The following is a 19,492-nucleotide window of genomic DNA, read 5'->3' on the forward strand; positions in this document are numbered from 1 at the left end:
TGAACCGAAGGATCAGTGTATCGAACTCGAAATTGGCCAAAGGTTCCCACCTCCTTTTTTATCGTTGGACTTACTAACGTTGGATTTCGGACAGTAGCTATGTTGTGCAGTGGATGCATTTTCATTGCGTTATTGTATGTTAAGGTGTTTTGTTGTATGTTATTCGACATTACACATGGTTACTAATTTGTAAAAGGAGAGAGTGTGCTTCTTTCAAGTGACACAAAGAGAAAGCAGGGTGAGACTCCCAAACCAGAGTTTTGTTTTATTTACCTTTGATTTATCAACAATAGTTAGCCAAAACAGCCAATTGGAATCTGCCTTTGGAAGCAGGACTCCTCTGACTCTTTGTCACCCCTCAGAGGTGACCTTGAAGGGCAGGCAACAACCAGAGATAAAATCCTGCCCTAAACGAACCCTTGCTGCCATCTCACAACAATGACTTTTTAAAAGAGGAGATGCCAAAGGCTTCTGTTCAGGGGCTTTTTTGGTAGCAGGAACTCCTTTGCAAATTAGGCCCCACCCCCCTGAGGCAGCCAATCCTCCAAGAGCTTACAAGGCTCTTTGTACAGGGCCTACTGTAAGCTCCAGGAGGACTGGCTACCTCAGGGGGTGTGGCCTAATATGCAAAGGAGTTCCTGCTACCAAAAAAGAATTGCTTCTGTTAACACTGCTGGATTACTTGAATTTGGAAAGGCATCTGATATTCTAAAAGGCAGCATGATACGTTAATAATTAACATAATGAACGACTGACTCATGGATGACCACAGAGCCAAGAGATTTTAAAGGCATGAGATGGAAAGAAATGGTTAGCCATTGGTAGGGGTGGAATTCTAGCAGGTCCTCCTTTGCATATTAGGCCACACCCCCTGAGGTAGCCAATCCTCCAAGAGCTTACAAAAAAGAGCCCTGGAAGCTCTTAGAGGATTTATTTATTAATTCAATTTATACCCCGCCCTCCCCGACGAGGCGGGCTCATGCATATGTATGAGTATAAAATATATAAAAACATAAAAGCCATACAACCGTTTAAGATATAAAAATTTAACATTTTGATGCTATGATCTTAAATTCAAAGTTATGTTCTCTGTTAACAGATCTTAGATGTTCCCTTCTGCCGACAATCTAGTTTGCAAATGCCTGGTGGAAGAGTGCCGTCTTACAGGCCCTGTGGAACTGGATGAGCTCTCGCAGGGCCCTAACGTCTTCAGGCAACTCATTCCACCAGTGGGGGAGGGGGCCCACTACGGAGAAGGCCCTGGCTCTAGTTGTCATGAACCTGGCCTCCTTAGGGGACTGACAGCAGATTTTGTGATCCAGACCAAAGTGCTACATCAGTGGTGTGTTGCCTAATACGCAAAGGAGCTCCTGCTAGAATTCCACTCCTGGCCATTGCCTTCCTTTGCATGGCATCTCCGGATTTCCTTGGTGATCTCCCATCCAATGACTAACCAGGGCTGACCCTGCTCACCTGTCCCACATTCTGACAAGACTGGGCTATTCAGCTGTGCTATCCTGAGCAAAGTCACATCCTTCTCAGTCAGGGGTGGCCAAGCTGTGGCTCCTCCACACATCTTGTGTGGCTCTCGAAACCCCCACCACTCCATTGGCCAGTTGGAGGAGGCATTCTCTCTTTAAATCACTTCTCCAAGCCAGGCCAGCCAGCGACTTGGAGAATGCATTTAATGTTAAAGTTGCTTTCTTTCCACCTCTCCCTCCCTCCTCCCACCCCATCTATTTTCCTTCCTTCCTTCCTTCCTTCCTTCCTTCCTTCCTTCCTTCCTTCCTTCCTTCCTTCCTTCCTTCCTACCTACCTTCCTACCTACCTACCTACCTACCTACCTTCCTTCCTTCCTTCCTTCGGCACTCAAACATCTGACTTTTATTCTATGTGACTCTTAGGCAAGTTTGACCTCCCCTGTTCTAAATTAACTGAAATCAAGGGGCATAACTCTGCCAAGGAGGGCACTGTAGGGCTTCACCTTTTAGTTCTGCTCCCCAAATAGGGACTCCATAAATATCCTTACCATGGAATGAGATGACGCAGTTGACAGGAGAAAAAAAAAGGAAGTGAAAGGACCAGCGTAATTTTTTAAAAGAAAAAAACCTGCTTGTTTCCTAAACATCTGTACTCCTTTTTAAAAAAAAGGTCAAGGTAGTCCCCTGTGCAAGCACCAGTCCTTTCCGACTCTGGGATGATGTTGCTTTCGCAACGTTTTCACGGCAGACTTTTCACGGGGTGGTTTGCCATTGCCTTCCCCGGTCATCTACCTTTTAGATTCCTCTTTTTTTAATATACTGTTCATTTAGCCTTTGACAGTGTCACACAAGGTAAAAAAAAAAAAAGTAATTTAAATAACCAACCAGTTACTGCATTTGAGGTCCTTTAAATTTAATTAGGTGAGCAAAAAAGAAAAAAAGGCAACATCCAGGCTTCAGATTCAGCAGGAGCTCACAGGAGCACAGCTCCTGAACCTTTCTGAGGGTTCCCCCTCTTCCTCCCCACCTACACCTTGTCCATTGGATAGTAGGCGCAGCTGCATAACAATCCCTGGATTAGGAGAGCAGGCAGGCAGCCAGCCACCAGGGGCTTTGCCACTCTTCCAGCAGCCCTCATTAACCACTGCAGAAGCCCATGCCACCCTTTCTTCACTTCTTATAGAGAGCCAGTTTGGTGTAGTGGTTAAGTGTGCGGACTCTTATCTGGGAGAACCGGGTTTGATTCCCCACTCCTCCACTTGAACCTGCTAGCATGGCCTTGCGTGAGCCATAGCTCTGGCAGAGGTTGTCCTTGAAAGGGCAGCTGCTGTGAGAGCCCTCTCCAGCCCCACCCACCTCACAGGGTGTCTGTTGTGGGGGAGGAAGGGAAAGGAGATTGTGAGCCGCTCTGAGACTCTTCGGAGTGGAGGGCGGGATATAAATCCAATATCTTCATCTACCTCACAGGGTGTCTATTGTGGGGAAGGAAGGTAAAGGAGATTGTGAGCCGCTCTGAGACTCTTCGGAGTGGAGGGCGGGATATAAATCCAATATCTTCATCTACCTCACAGGGTGTCTGTTGTGGGGAAGGAAGGTAAAGGAGATTGTGAGCCTCTCTGAGACTCTTCGGAGTGGAGGGCGGGATATAAATCCAATATCTTCATCTACCTCACAGGGTGTCTGTTGTGGGGGAGGAAGGTAAAGGAGATTGTGAGCCGCTCTGAGACTCTTCGGAGTAGAGGGCGGGATATAAATCCAATATCTTCATCTACCTCACAGGGTGTCTGTTGTGGGGAAGGAAGGTAAAGGAGATTGTGAGCCGCTCTGAGACTCTTCGGAGTGGAGGGCGGGATATAAATCCAATATCTTCATCTACCTCACAGGGTGCCTGTTGTGGGGGAGAAAGGTAAAGGAGATTGTGAGCCGCTCTGAGACTCTTTGGAGTGGAGGGCGGGATATAAATCCAGTATCTTCATCTACCTCACAGGGTGTCTGTTGTGGGGGAGGAAGGTAAAGGAGATTGTGAGCCGCTCTGAGACTCTTCGGAGTGGAGGGCGGGATATAAATCCAATATCTTCATCTACCTCACAGGGTGTCTGTTGTGGGGAAGGAAGGTAAAGGAGATTGTGAGCCGCTCTGAGACTCTTCGGAGTGGAGGGCGGGATATAAATCCAATATCTTCATCTACCTCACAGGGTGCCTGTTGTGGGGGAGAAAGGTAAAGGAGATTGTGAGCCGCTCTGAGACTCTTTGGAGTGGAGGGCGGGATATAAATCCAGTATCTTCATCTACCTCACAGGGTGTCTGTTGTGGGGGAGGAAGGTAAAGGAGATTGTGAGCCGCTCTGAGACTCTTCGGAGTGGAGGGCGGGATATAAATCCAATATCTTCATCTACCTCACAGGGTGTCTGTTGTGGGGAAGGAAGGTAAAGGAGATTGTGAGCCGCTCTGAGACTCTTCGGAGTGGAGGGCGGGATATAAATCCAATATCATCATCTTCTTATGTGACTTTGCATAGCAGGTGGCTTGCTGGCCTTTTGACTGGGTGGGTGGGTGGCCCAGGAGACCCCCAGCCTCACTCGCCCGGGGCTCTCTTTTCTTGCATTGGGTTGCTTTTGGCTGGAGGGGGGGGGCAGCATATGCTAATAGGTTATGCTAATGAGCCCTACCACCTATTTTTCTACAAAACGACCTCTGGCTCACATCCAATGTAACTTCTAAATCCCCACCTGCCAAGATTTCATCACCTTTATTCCACGTCTATCTCATATTGATCTTAAGACCAAGCAGCCAGCATACGGATCTAATCATCACAATAAGAGAGTCAGGGTGGTGTAGTGGTTTAAGTGTGCGGACTCTTCTCTGGGAAAACCAGGTTTTGATTCCCCACTCCTCTACATGCAACTGCTGGAGTGACCTTGAGTCAGTCGTGAGTTCTCACAGAACTGTTCCTCTCAAGGGTGTCTATGGTGGGGAGGGGAAGGGAAAGGCGATCGTAAGCCACTCTGAAACTCCTTGGGGTAGTGAAGGGCAGGGTATAAATCCAATATCCTCTTCTTCTTTTCTTAACTCCTTTTATAGTAATCCGCATAAGAACTGACAAAACATTTAAGATGGCAAGATAAAATAACATGTGATACCGACAAGCAGTTCTGATTCTACCACCAAAAGCTTAGAGGGGAAAAAGGGGGAAAAAATCTTCATGCTTCCTGCATCGATAAAAAGTCCTGCAGATGTAGCGCTGGGGGGGGGGGGCGGCGGATGAGAGAATGCTGCAGTGTTTGGGAAGTTACTAAGAAGGCCCTGCTTCTGACGGAGGCTAACCTGGAATCTACCCATAACGGTAGCCTGCGCAGGGCTTTTATTGGGAGTAGACAGCCTCAGGTATTCTCAGACCAGACCATTTGCAAAGACAAAACCCCATTTTGGCGGGGAAGGCACAGTATAAATCGAATCAAACATAAACAAAAAACAACCCCTTGAATTTGGACTGGAAACACATTGCCACCAAAGCTGTTGGGAAGCATTGTGCGTGCTCTTTCTTGCAAAAAAAAAAAAAAGACAAATGAAAGCTAATGGGAACTGGACGTAATAAGATCTCTGGACAGACTTCAAGGGGAGCCCATGTACCCCAAACCCTCTTGCTGCTGTGAAGGGGACCCATGGTCAGACCACAGCTCCCTAACCCTAGTGAAGAAGAAGACTGCAGATCTATACCCTGCCCTTCTCTCTGAATCAGAGACTCAGAGCGGCTTACAATCTCCTTTCCCTTCCTCCCCCACAACAGACACCCTGTGAGGTAAATGAAGATATTGGATTTATATCCCGCCCTCCACTCCGAAGAGTCTCAGAGCGGCTCACAATCTCCTTTATCTTCCTCCCCCACAACAGACACCCTGTGAGGTGGGTGGGGCTGGAGAGGGCTCTCACAGCAGCTGCCCTTTCAAGGACAACCTCTGCCAGAGCTATGGCTGACCCAAGGCCATTCCAGCAGCTGCATGTGGAGGAGTGGGGACTCCAACCCAGATAAAAGTCCACACAGTTAACCACTACCCCAAACTGACAAAAGGAGGAGGAGGAGGAGACCGTAGATTTATAACCCCACCCTTCTCTCTGAATCAGAGTCTAAGAGAGGCTCACAATCTCCTTTACCTTCCTCCCTCACAACAGACACCCTGTGAGGTAGGTAGGGCTGAGAGAGCTCTCACAGAAGCTGCCCTTTCAAGGACAACACTGTGAGAGCAATGCCTGACCCATGGCCTTTCCAGTAGCTGCAAGTGGAGGAGGGGGGGATCAAACCTGGTTCCCCCAGATAAGAGTCTTTGCACTTAACCACTACCCCAAACTGGCTCTCCATATGAATTCAGGGGCCCTTTAAAGACTAACAAAGGATCTGAAAAAGTGAGTACCCGATTTATGAAAGCTCATGCTGGAATAAATGTTATTAGTCTTTAAAGTCCCACTGGACCGGTGTGTTGTTTTGCTAACCTGGCCGCCTCTCTGAAAACAACCCAACAGCCATTCCAGCAGGTGCAAGTGGAGGAGTGGGGAATCAAACCCGGTTCTCCCAGATAAGAGTCTGCACACTTAACCACTACACCAAACTGGCTTAAACTATTAGCACGCTTGCAATATTTTGTTTGACAGTCTCTGATAAATGTCACCTCTTGCTATGAATTATTGCATCAAAAACTGCGGACCATGTCTGTGCTGTACCAGTCCTGAATATGTGCTGTTCGGGTGTACACATCCGTAAGTTGCAGACCTACTTTTGATTCATTGACATTCATTACAGACATCTCATGGTCAATGCTTTGAGGCTAAGACCCAGAGGAACATGATGCAGCTGGACACTGTGAGCTTTTGGACAGAAGTTGCTTCACTTCCTAGTCAAGAACATGAGAAGGCACTATGGCACAGACTAAGGGCTATGTGCTTGTCTACAAAACTATAATTTCCCCCAGAAAAATGACTAGAACTGGAAAAAAACAACAATTTCCCCCCCCCAAAAAAAACTACTACAAGAACAGAGAGACAGCCATGTACGGTGGTCAGTGTCAGCCTACTATCTGGGAGGTCTAAATTCAAGACCTCCAATCAAAGGAAAATGTGAAAGAAAAATTAAGGAAAAATTGCTGGGTAAACCTGGGGCGGAACACACTCTCAGCTTAATTTTTATATTTCTTTTCTAAATAGTTCACATGCTTTCCTATTGAAAAAGACTGGAGGGCATGAGTACAGTGAAAAAGAGGAGGGGAACCCAGTTACACCCATAACAAGCCCAATAAAACTCTCTCTCTCTCTCTCTCTCTCTGTAGCAAGGCAAAAAGCTCATACCTTCACTAAAACATTGCTAGTCTTAAAAACACTCTTTGTAGCTCTCCTGATGGTGGGGACTGGCAAAAGAAGCTCTGGCTCTCTCTTTCCTTCCCTGAGGCACGAGGAGGGGGAGGAGCCTCAGCCATTAATTAGAAGGAAGAGAGGCTTGTCTCAGTAGCTCTGCAGGGTGATTAATTGAGCCTGGCAAACTTAATCGCCCAGCAGAGCTATACAGCCAAGCTCCCTCATTGGCTGAGGCTGCTCCTCCCTCCTCCTCCCTTTGGGAAAAGGGAGGGGGGGAGAGGGAAAGGCTGCTTTGCTGCTCTGGCCTGTCCCGGGAGAAACACAAAATGGCGACTGAAAAAAGCAGGCAAGGGAAAATGAAGCAGACAGCCAGTTGCTGGAGGGCACGATTGGAGCCCTCTGCGGGCCTGATCCGACCCGTGGGCCATATGTTTGACACCCCGGTCTAATCTGTGTGGCACTGCAAACCTCAACATGCAACAAATCATCCCCAGATAATAAGCCCTTAATTTGATTCAATACATAAGAAATGGCTGTCATATAGAGGATGGTGCAGAATTGCTTTCTGTTGCCCCAGAAGGCAGTACCAAAACCAAGGGGTTAAAATTAAATCAGAAGAGTTTCCGGATAAACATTAGGAAGAACTTCCTGAGAGTTAGAGCAGTTCCTCAGTGAAACAGGTTTCCTCGGAAGATGGTGGGCTCTCCTCCCTTGGAGGTTTTTGAACAGACGTTAGATGGCCATCTGACAGCAATGCTGGTTTTGTGAACTTAGGGGGAGGTACTTGTGAATTTCCTGCACTGTGCGGGGGGCGGGGTTGGACCCTGGAGTCTCTTCCAGCTTTATGATTCTATGAAATTAAGGGATCATCAAAAACCAGAGAAAGATGAAACCTAGAGGAGGACAAAAATAAACTAATAAATATATAAATAATCGCTTGTTTCATTTCAGAAAGGCCACCGTCCCCAGTAGAACAAAGTAGGAATCAAGTTGCACCTTTAAGAGCAACAGAGTTTTATTGAGAACGTAAGCTTTCATTGCTCTAAGCACATTTCAACAGATGAGGAATCAGGTACAGTTAGCAGAGCTACGTATGTATTATATGCACCTGACTCCTCGCCTGATGAAGTGCGACTAGAGCACACGAAAGCTTACATTCTGAATAAAACTTCGTTGGTCTTAAAAGTGCGATTTGACGCCTACTTTGTTCTACTGCTTCAGACCAGCACAGCTGCCCATTTGGATCCATCCCCAGTATAGTCTTTTAACCTTACCTGTGCAAAAGACACAACAAACTATGGCAAGTCCTTAAGGAGATGGGAGTACCAGACCACTTCACATGTCTCCTGAGAAACCTGTATAAGGGCCAAGAAGCAACTGTCAGAACGGGATATGGAACAACTGATTGGTTTAGAATAGGAAAAGGAGTTCGACAAGGATGCATATTGTCACCCTGCTTATTTAATTTATATGCAGAGTACATCATGCAGAATGCTGGCCTGGATGAAGCAGAAGCCGGAATTAAGATTGCCGGGAAAAACATCAACAACCTCAGATATGCAGATGACACGACTCTAATGGTAGAAAGTGAGGAGGACCTAAAGAACCTCTTGTTGAAAGTAAAAGAGGAGAGCACAAAAGTAGGCTTGAAACTCAACATCAAAAAAACTAAGATCATGGCATCTGGCCCCATCACACCTTGGCAAATAGAAGGGGAAGACATGGAAGTAGTGACAGACTTCACATTTCTGGGATCCAAGATCACTGCTGATGGTGACTTTAGCCATGAAATTAAAAGACGTTTGCTCCTTGGGAGGACAGCTATGGCAAACCTGGGCAGTATAATAAAAAGTAGAAACATCACCCTGCCAACTAAACTCTATATAGTCAAAGCGATGGTACTCCCAGTAGTAATGTATGGCTGCAAGAGCTGGACCATAAGGAAGGCCGAGCGCAGAAGAATAGGTGCTTTTGAGATGTGGTGCTGGAGAAGACTCTTGAGTGTCCCTTGGACTGCAAGAAGATCAAATCTGTCAGTCCTAGGGGAAATCAACCCAGACTGTTCCCTGGAAGGTCAGATGCTGAAGCTGAAATACTTTGGCCACCAAATGAGAAGGGAGCACTCACTGGAGAAGATCCTGATGCTGGGAAAGACAGAAGGTAAAAGAAGAAGGGGACGGCCAAAGATGAGATGGCTGGACAGTGTTACTGATGTAATGAACACGAATTTGAGCAGACTTCGGAGGATGGTGGAAGACAGGAGTGCCTGGCGTGACTTTGTCCATGGGGTCGCAAAGAGTCAGACTCGACTGTGCGACTGAACAACAACAATGCAAAAGACAGCAACATTTAAAGAGAATTAAAGGAAAGCAAACATAGAAGAACATAAGAGAAGCCATGTTGGATCAGGCCAGTGGTCCATCCAGTCCAACACTCTGTGTCACATAAGAACATAAGAGAAGCCATGTTGGATCAGGCCAATGGCCCATCCAGTCCAACACTCTGTGTCACATAAGAACATAAGAGAAGCCATGTTGGATCAGGCCAGTGGCCCATCCAGTCCAACACTCTGTGTCACATAAGAACATAAGAGAAGCCATGTTGGATCAGGCCAATGGCCCATCCAGTCCAACACTCTGTGTCACATAAGAACATAAGAGAAGCCATGTTGGATCAGGCCAGTGGCCCATCCAGTCCAACACTCTGTGTCACATAAGAACATAAGAGAAGCCATGTTGGATCAGGCCAATGGCCCATCCAGTCCAACACTCTGTGTCACATAAGAACATAAGAGAAGCCATGTTGGATCAGGCCAATGGCCCATCCAGTCCAACACTCTGTGTCACATAAGAACATAAGAGAAGCCATGTTGGATCAGGCCAGTGGCCCATCCAGTCCAACACTCTGTGTCACATAAGAACATAAGAGAAGCCACGCTGGATCAGGCCAATGGCCCATCCAGTCCAACACTCTGTGTCACATAAGAACATAAGAGAAGCCATGTTGGATCAGGCCAATGGCCCATCCAGTCCAACACTCTGTGTCACATAAGAACATAAGAGAAGCCATGTTGGATCAGGCCAGTGGTCCATCCAGTCCAACACTCTGTGTCACACAGTGGCCAAAAAACCCAGGTGCCATCCGGAGATCCATCAGTGAGGCCAGGACGCCAGAAGTCCTCACGCTGTTGCCCTCCCAAGCACCAAGAATACAGAGCATCACTTGCCCCAAACAGAGAGTTCCAACAGTACGCTGTGGCTAACAGCCACTGAGGGACCTCTGCTCCATATGTTTATCCAATCCCCCCTTGAAGCTGTCTGTGCTTGCAGCCGCCACCACCTCCTGTGGCAGTGAATTCCATGCGTTAATCACCCTTTGGGTGAAGAAGGGGAACTGTTGGAGCCTGGTCTATGCATGTAAGCAGAGTAAGGCGAGAATGTTAGAATCGTCCTATGAAACTGATGGGCAAGAAATTCAGGGCGCACAACGGGAACACGTACTTTCACTTGACAAGTAATTAAGCTGTGGGATTCACTGCCAGAGGATGCAGCGGTGGCCTTGAGCTTGCAGGTGTGTTGTGTGCCATCCAGTTGCTTCTGGCTTATGGAGACCCTATGAATTAATGACATCCGAAATGTCCTATCACGCACAGCCTTGCTCGGGTCTTGCTAATGGAAGGGAGTGGCTTTCTTTCCTAATGCGTTCAAAGGGCCGTTAGATAGATTTATGGAGGAGGGGTCCATCCATGGCCGCTAGCCTTTGCATGGAAAAAGAACCTGCGTGGTTCAGAGGCAGCCAACCTCTGAAAACTAGTGCTAGGAGGCGGCACCAGAGGAGAGCTCGGGCTTCCATGCCCCATTGGTTGACCTTCCTGGACAACTGATTGGCCCCTGTGTAAAACAGGATGTTGACCAGACTAGATGGATGCTCTGATCCAGCAGGGCTCTTTTTAGGTAAGAATCAACTGTGTTACTTCAGGCAGGGGAGGGGGGGAATGCATATTCCAATGCTTTCCCACATCAGGCTCCGCATAAATCAAAACAGACAAACAAAGAAGTACATTAAAGGGAAATGTTCTAATTCAGCCACTCACGCTTCAAAGGAAAAATTACCCTCTGCTGAGTCTGTGAATTAGGCAGATCATGAGAGGGAGGGCAGGAAGGGCTGCCGCAGTGCTTAGTTCTCATGGCTCTTTCTTACACACCCAGGGAAATGCTGATGGCCACTTTTGGGGTCAGTTAGCAATTTTTCTCCAGGACACTTTGGCAAGGGATCCTGGAGGTTTTGCCAACTTCTGGGCATGGAGCAGGGGTCATTTGGTGTGTGTGTGTGTGTGTGTGGGAAGAGGTATTTGTGAATTTCAGGCATTATGCTGGGGGTTGGACTAGATGACCCTGGAGGTCCCTTCCAACCCTATGATTCTACCCCATCATTTGACCCCATGTGTCGACAAGGCCCGTGACCCTGTTCACAAAGAGCCAGTTCACAGTCTAGTACATTTATTAATCCCGCTTTCTTGTCATAAATATCAGAACCCCAAATTAGCACCAGGAACCTTTGAAAATTATTTCTGTGCTTCCCCCTTTGTTTCACAAGAACATCAGAACATAAGAGAAGCCATGTTGGATCAGACCAATGGCCCATCCAGTCCAACACTCTGTGTCACATAGTGGCCAAAAAAAACCCCAGGTGCCATCAGGAGGTCCCACTAGAAGCCCTCCCACTGTGCCCCCCCACACACACAAAGAATACAGACTAATAGCGTATTGGCTAATAGCGTATTTCTTCAATCCTTTCTGTTCTGGTTTTTGCTTGCTTGTGTTTTCACTGAATTATTTAAATGTTATTTGTAATCGTCAACTGTTTTCATATTTGACTGGGTGGGAAAGTGGCATAAAACTATTTTAAATAAATAAAGTCAACCGTGGGAGAGTCCCTTTTCTCTCCTAAGTTTATATATAAAATATACAACTATTTCTGTCCTCCACCCAGATGGTTTCATTCTGACACACTTGCAAGGCTGGCTCTTGAAATCCCCCCCCTCCCCCCCACTCTGGTGGGGAGAGAATTGCTTTTTTGCATTCCAGAGGAAAGTTCAGCACCCTTAAGTCCCACCGATTTCGTCTGCCCCTTACGCAGCTGAGATCTCTGCTGTACAAGATAACAGCCCTGTCCCGTTCAGGCTGCACGAACAATGTAACCGAACACCTCAACAGCCTTGGAAGAATGCTGCGCTTCTGAATGTCATTTGGCAAATGGACAAGAAGCAGTGTTAAGTAGGTAATCGTTTCCTAAATGAGAGAGCTGCCAACTTACACCCACCGTCCCTCAAAAAGGGCCAAAAAAACAAAACCGAGATTCTTATCCAGAGTTATTTCAGCTGACATGTCAGCAGAGTCCTAACTGAGCTGGAGAAGGGGCAGATTAAAGCAGCTATGCACCAAACCGTCAGGTGAACTTTGCCTGCCGGATGCTCAGCAGCCCACGTCCCTCTGCAGCCCTGGGCTTTTACAGCCAAGTTGCCCGTGGTGGGCCACCGTCCAGGGCTGATGGACTGGCCTCCGTCCGCGTGAGTCCGCTGCGCTGCTCCTTGATTCTTTACAACAGACAGACAAGTAACTCTTCTTTTACTTGAAGACCTGACAGTTAAACAAAGTAGGAGTCCAGTAAGCACCTTTAAGACCAGCAAAGTTTTGTTCAGAATGTAAGCTTTCTTATGCATGCCTGCTATATCAGACAACGGAATGGGGCACAGTGAGCAGAGCTACGTATAGCTGTTGGGCAGTGGTTAAGAATGCAGAGCGGTACACAGTTAGAATCCAGTGGCAAAATAGTGAAATTAACAAATTGAAAGAACATTTTATATATAAAATGGGACGGTGGCTCAGTGGTAGAGCATCTGCTTGGGAAGCAGAAGGTCCCAGGGTCAATCCCCGGCATCTCCAAAAAAGGGCCCAGGCAAATAGGTGTGAAAAGCCTCAGCTTGAGACCCTGGAGAGCCGCTGCCAGTCTGAGGAGACAATACTGACTTTGATGGACCAAAGGGCTGATTCAGTATAAGGCAGCTTCATATGTTCATTTGGTCTGGATAGTATTTGCATGGGAAACCAATAAAGCAATAACATGTCAGAATGATTTTGTCAGCAATGGATTTTGTCAGCTAATTGCTCTACGGCTAGCAAGTCGGGGTTAAACTAAGGGTATATCTGCTCACTGTACCCCATTCCATTGTCTGATGAAGTCTGCATGCACACGAAAGCTTCCATTCTGAATAAAACTTTGTTGGTCTTTAAGGCGCTACTGGACTCCTGCTTTGTTCTACTGCTTCAGACCAACACGGCTGCCCACCTGGATCTACCTGAGAGTTAAGACAGCCACTCACCTCTTACACTGCAAATGAACACTCAGTAAGGCTTTTGCGGCTTCAAACAGGTCGTCGTCTTGGTCTATGAAGAGCTTGGAAAGCCACATGCAGGGGTGCTCAAATGAGTGGGCAGAACAGCTCAGGTGGCGCTTTAAGAAGGACAACAAAGGGCACAAAACGCTCTCCAGAAGCACTAAAGAGAGAGGGGGAGAGAGAATACAGCGAATTAAATTCATTTTCCCCCTTTGTTCTTTCAAGTGAACCGCACATTTGCAGTGGAAAATCGATAGGCCTGGAGAACGCATTTTGCAAATGCTACAAAATTCTATTCAATTCAATAACCTTTATTGGCATGATATATAACATAACAAGGAACCAATCCGTCCAGGCCTCAGATTCAGCAGGAGCATAGTTCCTGAACCTTTCTGAGGGTTCCCCCTCTTCTTCCCCACCTACCTTGTCCAATTGAATAGTAGGTGCAGCTGCATAACAATCCCTGGATCAGGAAAACAGGCAACCAGCCAGCCACCAGGGGCTTTGCCCCACCCCCAGCAACCCTCATTAACCCCTGGAGAAGCCTGTGACACCCTTTCTCCACTTCTGATGTGATTGTGGGCAGAAGGTGGCTTGCTGGCCTTTTGATGGGGGTGGGTGGGTGGCACAGGAGAACAAGGCCTGCTTGGGCTGGCTGAATCTCTAGCCTGCTGAAGAAGGCCTCGCTCGCCCGGGGCTCTCCTTTCTTGCATCAGGTTGCTTTTGGCTGGGGAGGGGCAGGGCAGCATATGCTAATGACTTATGGTAATGAGCTCCACCACCTGTTTTTTTTACAAAACAACCCCTGAATCCATCCGTCAAATGGCAATTTGCAAATACATTAAACGCCTCCTAGATTTCATTTATTGAATTTATATCTAAATGATTAGGGTTTGTAGAATCTTTCGGGATCAAGTGCCGTGTTCTACTGGAGAAAGTTTTCCTTCCAGACGTTTCGTTCTCAGCTGCGGAGAACATCCTCAGTGGCGTTGCAGCCAGAGCAGGCGCTCAGACCTTCTTGGCTGCTGTGCATTGAGTGGGGCCAGGGCTGCTGGAGAGCTGCTATTTCTAGGCTGGAAGGGGTGTGATGAAAGGGCAATTAGTTTGTGGATGTGCCCATTGTTTGGTGGGGCTTCCTGGAAGCGTAGTGATAAGGAAACTGGCTGTTGAATGTGACCATTGTTCCGTGTTAATTGCTGGGAGGGTTGGAAGGGGTTTGAAGATAAGGAAGATGGTTGTTGACTGTGCTGATTGTTCTGTGGAATTTGCTGGTTGTTCTGAGACTTTCTGCAATTTATAGTCTGTAGGGTGTTTTGCAGAGCTGGGTACCAAGATTGGTGGATGAAAATGCCTTCTTCCTTTCTGTTAAAATTGTGCTGGTATTTGTAAATCTCAATAGCTTCTCTGTTCAGGCGGGTATGATAATGTGAGACCATAGAAAGGACTTCAGTTCTTTCAAAGTGGATGACGTGGTCTCCTTCTTGAAGTGCATGTTCAGCTACAGCTGATTTTTCTGGCTGAAACAAGCGACAGTGTCTCTTGTGTTCGGTGAGACGGGTGTTGATACTGCGTTGGGTAGTGCCAATGTAGACTGCACCACAGGAGCAGGGTATTTTGTAGACTCCAGGGGTTGAAAGTGGAGAACGCCTTCAAGCCCTCAGCAGTGGTAGGCAACTAGCAGCCTGTTGCCAAATGCAACCCAACAAGAACAGGCCTACAGCCATCTGAAGCAAGGGTGTCGAACTCATTTGTTATGAGGGCCAGATCTGACCTAAATGAGACCTTGCCAGGTGGGCCATGTGTGCCATGAAATGTAATGCCAGGTAGCAGACAGAAACTTTAGCAAGCACACAAACACAATTAAAGATTTAAAATAACTTAAAACATTAGCACTCATTGGTCTTAAAGGCGCTTTCTATGTATCTCTCCTGTGCAATCCAGGGAACTGGGCAAAGGAAGCTCTGGCACTTTCTTTCCTTTCCAGGAGGGGGAGGAGCCTCAGCCAATAGAAGGAAGAAAAGCTTGGCTCAGTAACTCTGCTGTGTGATTGGGATAGCCTGGCAAAGCTGTTTGACACCCCTGATCTAAAGACACAGCTGATGGCAGAAGTGAGACATCAGATAAGCATCTGCTTTGCCAACCACATACATCTTACATTTCATCTCTTCCCATCTCCCCCAATATGCATTCTGGAAGTTCTGTGAGGCACAAACATCGTTGCTATCTGCAGAAGCTGTAAGGAAACTCCCTCCCTGGCTCTTTAGCTTTATTCGTTAGAACTGTAGACTGCATGACCTCCCTTGCCCTGAAACCAGTTGATCCCATCCCTGTACCTTCTTGCTAATAAGGGGCTGCTGTTTTGAATACACCTGTCTATACTGTGTGAACGTAAAAACAGGAAGCTGAGCGAGTACCCTGTTTCTGTGAAGATTACATACACAGTTGGCCTGAGGTACATGACACTCAACTCCAAAAAGGAATATTATCTACGCAGTGGACCATCAATATCCCAAGGTAAATGACGCTGAACTCCCAAGGAGAGCATCGCATACAGGGGGGCCATCAATGCCCCCAGATAAGTGAAGCTCAGCTCCCAAAGGGAGCATCGCGTATATGGAAGACCATCAATGCCCCCAGGTAGGTGATGCTCAACTCCCAAAGGGAGCATCATATACATGGGGGACCATCAATGCCCCCAGGTAAATGACGCTCAGCTCCCAAAGGGAGCATCGCATACATGGAAGACCATCAATGCCCCCAGGTAAGTGATGCTCAACTCCCAAAGGGAGCATCACATACATGGAAGACCATCAATGCCCCCAGGTAAGTGATGCTCAACTCCTAAAGGGAGCATCGCATACATGGGGGACCATCAATGCCCCCAGGTAAGTGACGCTCAGCTCCCAAAGGGAGCATCGCATACATGGAAGACCATCAATGCCCCCAGGTAAGTGACGCTCAACGACCAAAGGGAGCATCACATACATGGAAGACCATCAGTGCCCCCAGGTAAGTGACGCTCAGCTCCCAAAGGGAGCATCGCATACACGGGGGACCATCAGTGGCCCCAGGTAAGTGGCACTCCACTTGCAAAGGGAATTACGCACACGGTGGACAATCCACGTCCCAAGGTAAGTGACATTCAACACCCAAAGGGAACATCGCATACATGGTGGCCTGACATCGGTGATGCTCAACTTGCAAAGGGGAATATTGCGTACACAGTAGACGAGCAGTGTCCCAAGGTGACACTCTGCTGCCAAAAGGAACATCGCAACCACAGTGGACCACAAGTGGCCTGACTTAAATGATGCACAATTTGCAAAGGGAATATAATAGGGGTGTCCAAACTGCAGCTCGGGAGCCGCATGCAGCTTTTTTGCACATACTCTGTATCTCAGAGTCTCAGAACAGCTTACAAATTCCGTTATCTTCTCCCCCCCGCCCCAAGACACCCTGTGAGGTAGGTGGGGCTGAGAGAGCTCTCCCAGAAGCTGCCCTTTAAAGGACAACCTCGGTGAGAGCTATGGCTGGCCCAAGGCCATTCCAGCAGCTGCAAGTGGAGGAGTGGGGAATCAAACCCGGTTCTCCCAGATAAAAGTTCGCGCACTTAACCACTACACTAAACTGGCTCTCGCCACACCATTAGCCAGCTTGGAGAAGGCATTTGTTTCTTTAAATCCCTTCTCCAAGCTAAGCCAACCAACCTGGGGGGCTTGGAGAATACATTTAAAGTTAAAGTGGCTTTCTTTCCACCTCTGCCTCCCCATCTATTTCCTTCCTTCCTCTTTCTGTCGCTTTCTCCCCCTCGCGTTCACATCTTGCGGCTCTTATGGCTCTCAAATATTTGACATTTATTCTATGTGGCTCTTATGTTAAGCATAATATGAATATTATAAAAGGAAGTACTTCTTAACCCAAAGGGTGATTAACACGTGGAATTCAGGAGGTGGCAGCAGCTACAAGCATAGACAGCTTCAAGAGGGGATTGGATAAGCATATGGAGCCAAAGCGTATTGTTGGAACTCTCTGTCTGGGGCAGTGATGCTCTGTATTCTTGGTGCTTGGGGGGCACAGTGGGAGGGCTTCTAGCCCCACTGGAGGACCTCCTGATGGCACATGGGTTTTTTTGGCCATTGTGTGACACAGAGTGTGGGACAGGATGGGCCATTGGCCTGATCCACCATGGCTTCTCTTATGTTCTTAAGCAAGTCTGGCCACCCTGCAGTATAACGTACACAGTAGTCAGATAATGGCCCACGATAAGGGAATGCTGCATACACAGTGCACCAGCAATGTCTCAAGGTGAGCAACGCTCAGCTCCCATGGGAAGGTGCGGTGTGCTTTCAAACAGTCTGCCCGAGGTCCAGTGATGCAATCCAGTGAGTTGCACAGGCTTCAGTGCCTACGGGTGACAAATTGATGGTACAAGGCCACGATTAGCTCAAGAGCTGCAAAGAAGGCTGTTTTCTTTTTCATTCTCTTTCACAGTTAACAGGCAAATCCTGCAAACAATACAAATCAAGCCTTCACTTGTTATTCTGGATCGAGGCGGCTCGGCGGTGCTGATGCTGTTAGGCCTGTCAGCTGCGTTCGACATGGTCGACCGTCGGTTACTGACCCACCGCCTCGCCGACGCAGGGATTCAAGGGTCGGCCTTGCAATGGCTTTCCTCTTTCCTTGATGGTCGGGGACAAAGGGTGGCGATTGGAGGAGAACTGTCCCGGAGGCACGTGCTTAATTGTGGGGTGCCTCAGGGGGCGGTGCTCTCCCAGATGTTGTTTAACATCTATATGCACCCCCTTGCCCAGATTGCCCCGAGTATGGGTTGCGTTGCCACCAGTACGCTGATGACACCCAGCTCTATCGACTGATGGACGGCCGGCCTGACTGTGTCCCAGAAAATCTGGATCTGGCGTTGCAAGCTGTGGCAGGTTGGCTCAGGCTGAGTCGATTGAAGTTGAATCAAGCAAAGACAGAGGTCCTTTGCCTGAGTCGTGGCGGTCTGGGCAGGGAAATCCCCTTGCCAGCATTTGACGGTGCGCCACTAACAATGGTGCACAAGGTCAAGAGCTTGGGGGTACTGCTGGAGCCTGCCCTGACAATGGAGGCCCAGAAAGCAGCCACTGCCAAATCCACTTTTTTCCATCTTAAGACAGGTGAGGCAGTTGGTCCCCTTCCTGCAGAGACGACCTGGCAACAGTGATCCATGCTAAGGTCACCTCGAGGCTGGACTACTGTAATGCCCTCTACTTGGGGCTGCCCCTGTGCCGAACCCAGAAACTACAGCTAGTGCAGAACACGGTGGCCAGGCTGTTATTGGGGCTTCCCAGGTGGGAGCACATACAGCCGGGGCTGCGGGAACTGCACTGGCTGCCAATAACGTACCGGATTCATTACAAGGCGCTGGTTATTACCTTTAAAGCCCTCTATGGCCTAGGACCTGCCTACCTTAGGGACTGTCTCTCCCCACATGTTCCCCAGAGGGTACTTCGATCTGGATCTCAAAATCTATTCGTAATCCCTGGGCCGAAGGAGGCCAAATTCAAGACCACCAGAGGGAGGGCCTTCTCGATTGGAGCCCCCCACTGGTGGAACCAACTGCCAAGGAAGTAAGCGGTCTTACAAATCTGTTGTGGGGTGGGGAGAAGATACAGAAGATTGTGTTGCTATCTGTGTTTAACTTTTGTTGCTATCTGCCCCGAGCCCGCTCGCGGGAAAGGCCGGAATACAAATCAACAAAAATAAATAAAAATAAAATAATATTTGAATTGCGTCCATTGTTGTAAAGGTACAACAGGTTTGCAAACTTGAACTGAAAAAGCAAAACTAAACGTGCCCACAACGTTTAAAGAGATTAACACGTCAAAGAGTTCTAAATGAACGCCAAGGGGAAAATCTAGTCCCCTGTGAATCTTTGTAGGCTGTTGCTGCGTTCTGAAACCCTACTGGCGATTCCCTCTTTCAAGTAAATGTTCAAAGTCTTGAGAGATACGGAGTTCATTTTGCCGTGATACTACCCTTCCAAAAGTTCCGATTCATATATCTTATCTCTCCCTTTCCCTGTACTCTGTATTATAAGATTGCTTTTACTGGAAATGTCAAATTCAATAGTTATTTTAACAAAAAGACTTATAACACTAAATATTAAAATGCTGATGTTGCACAGTTTAGAGACAACAATACGTGACAAGCTATGTATTTTAAGAAAGTATCGCAGATGTAGCCTTGTATTATCTGAAAGTACTCTCTATGTAGATTAAGACTGATT

At 47.7% G+C, this 19,492-nt stretch overlaps 1 protein-coding gene across 1 annotated transcript in view; it reads right to left on the reverse strand.

Moving 5' to 3' along the window:
• The window catches only part of LINS1 (lines homolog 1), a 159,830-nt gene that overhangs the window by 119,488 nt on the left and 20,850 nt on the right, over window positions 1–19,492 (reverse strand). Inside the window, exon 6 of the mRNA XM_060260293.1 lies at window positions 13,207–13,381. Coding sequence (XP_060116276.1) covers window positions 13,207–13,381 — 175 coding nt within the window. The remainder of the gene's footprint in view (window positions 1–13,206; window positions 13,382–19,492) is intronic.

Source organism: Heteronotia binoei, chromosome 19 (assembly GCF_032191835.1).
Source record: "Heteronotia binoei isolate CCM8104 ecotype False Entrance Well chromosome 19, APGP_CSIRO_Hbin_v1, whole genome shotgun sequence".
Lineage (NCBI taxonomy): Eukaryota > Metazoa > Chordata > Lepidosauria > Squamata > Gekkonidae > Heteronotia > Heteronotia binoei.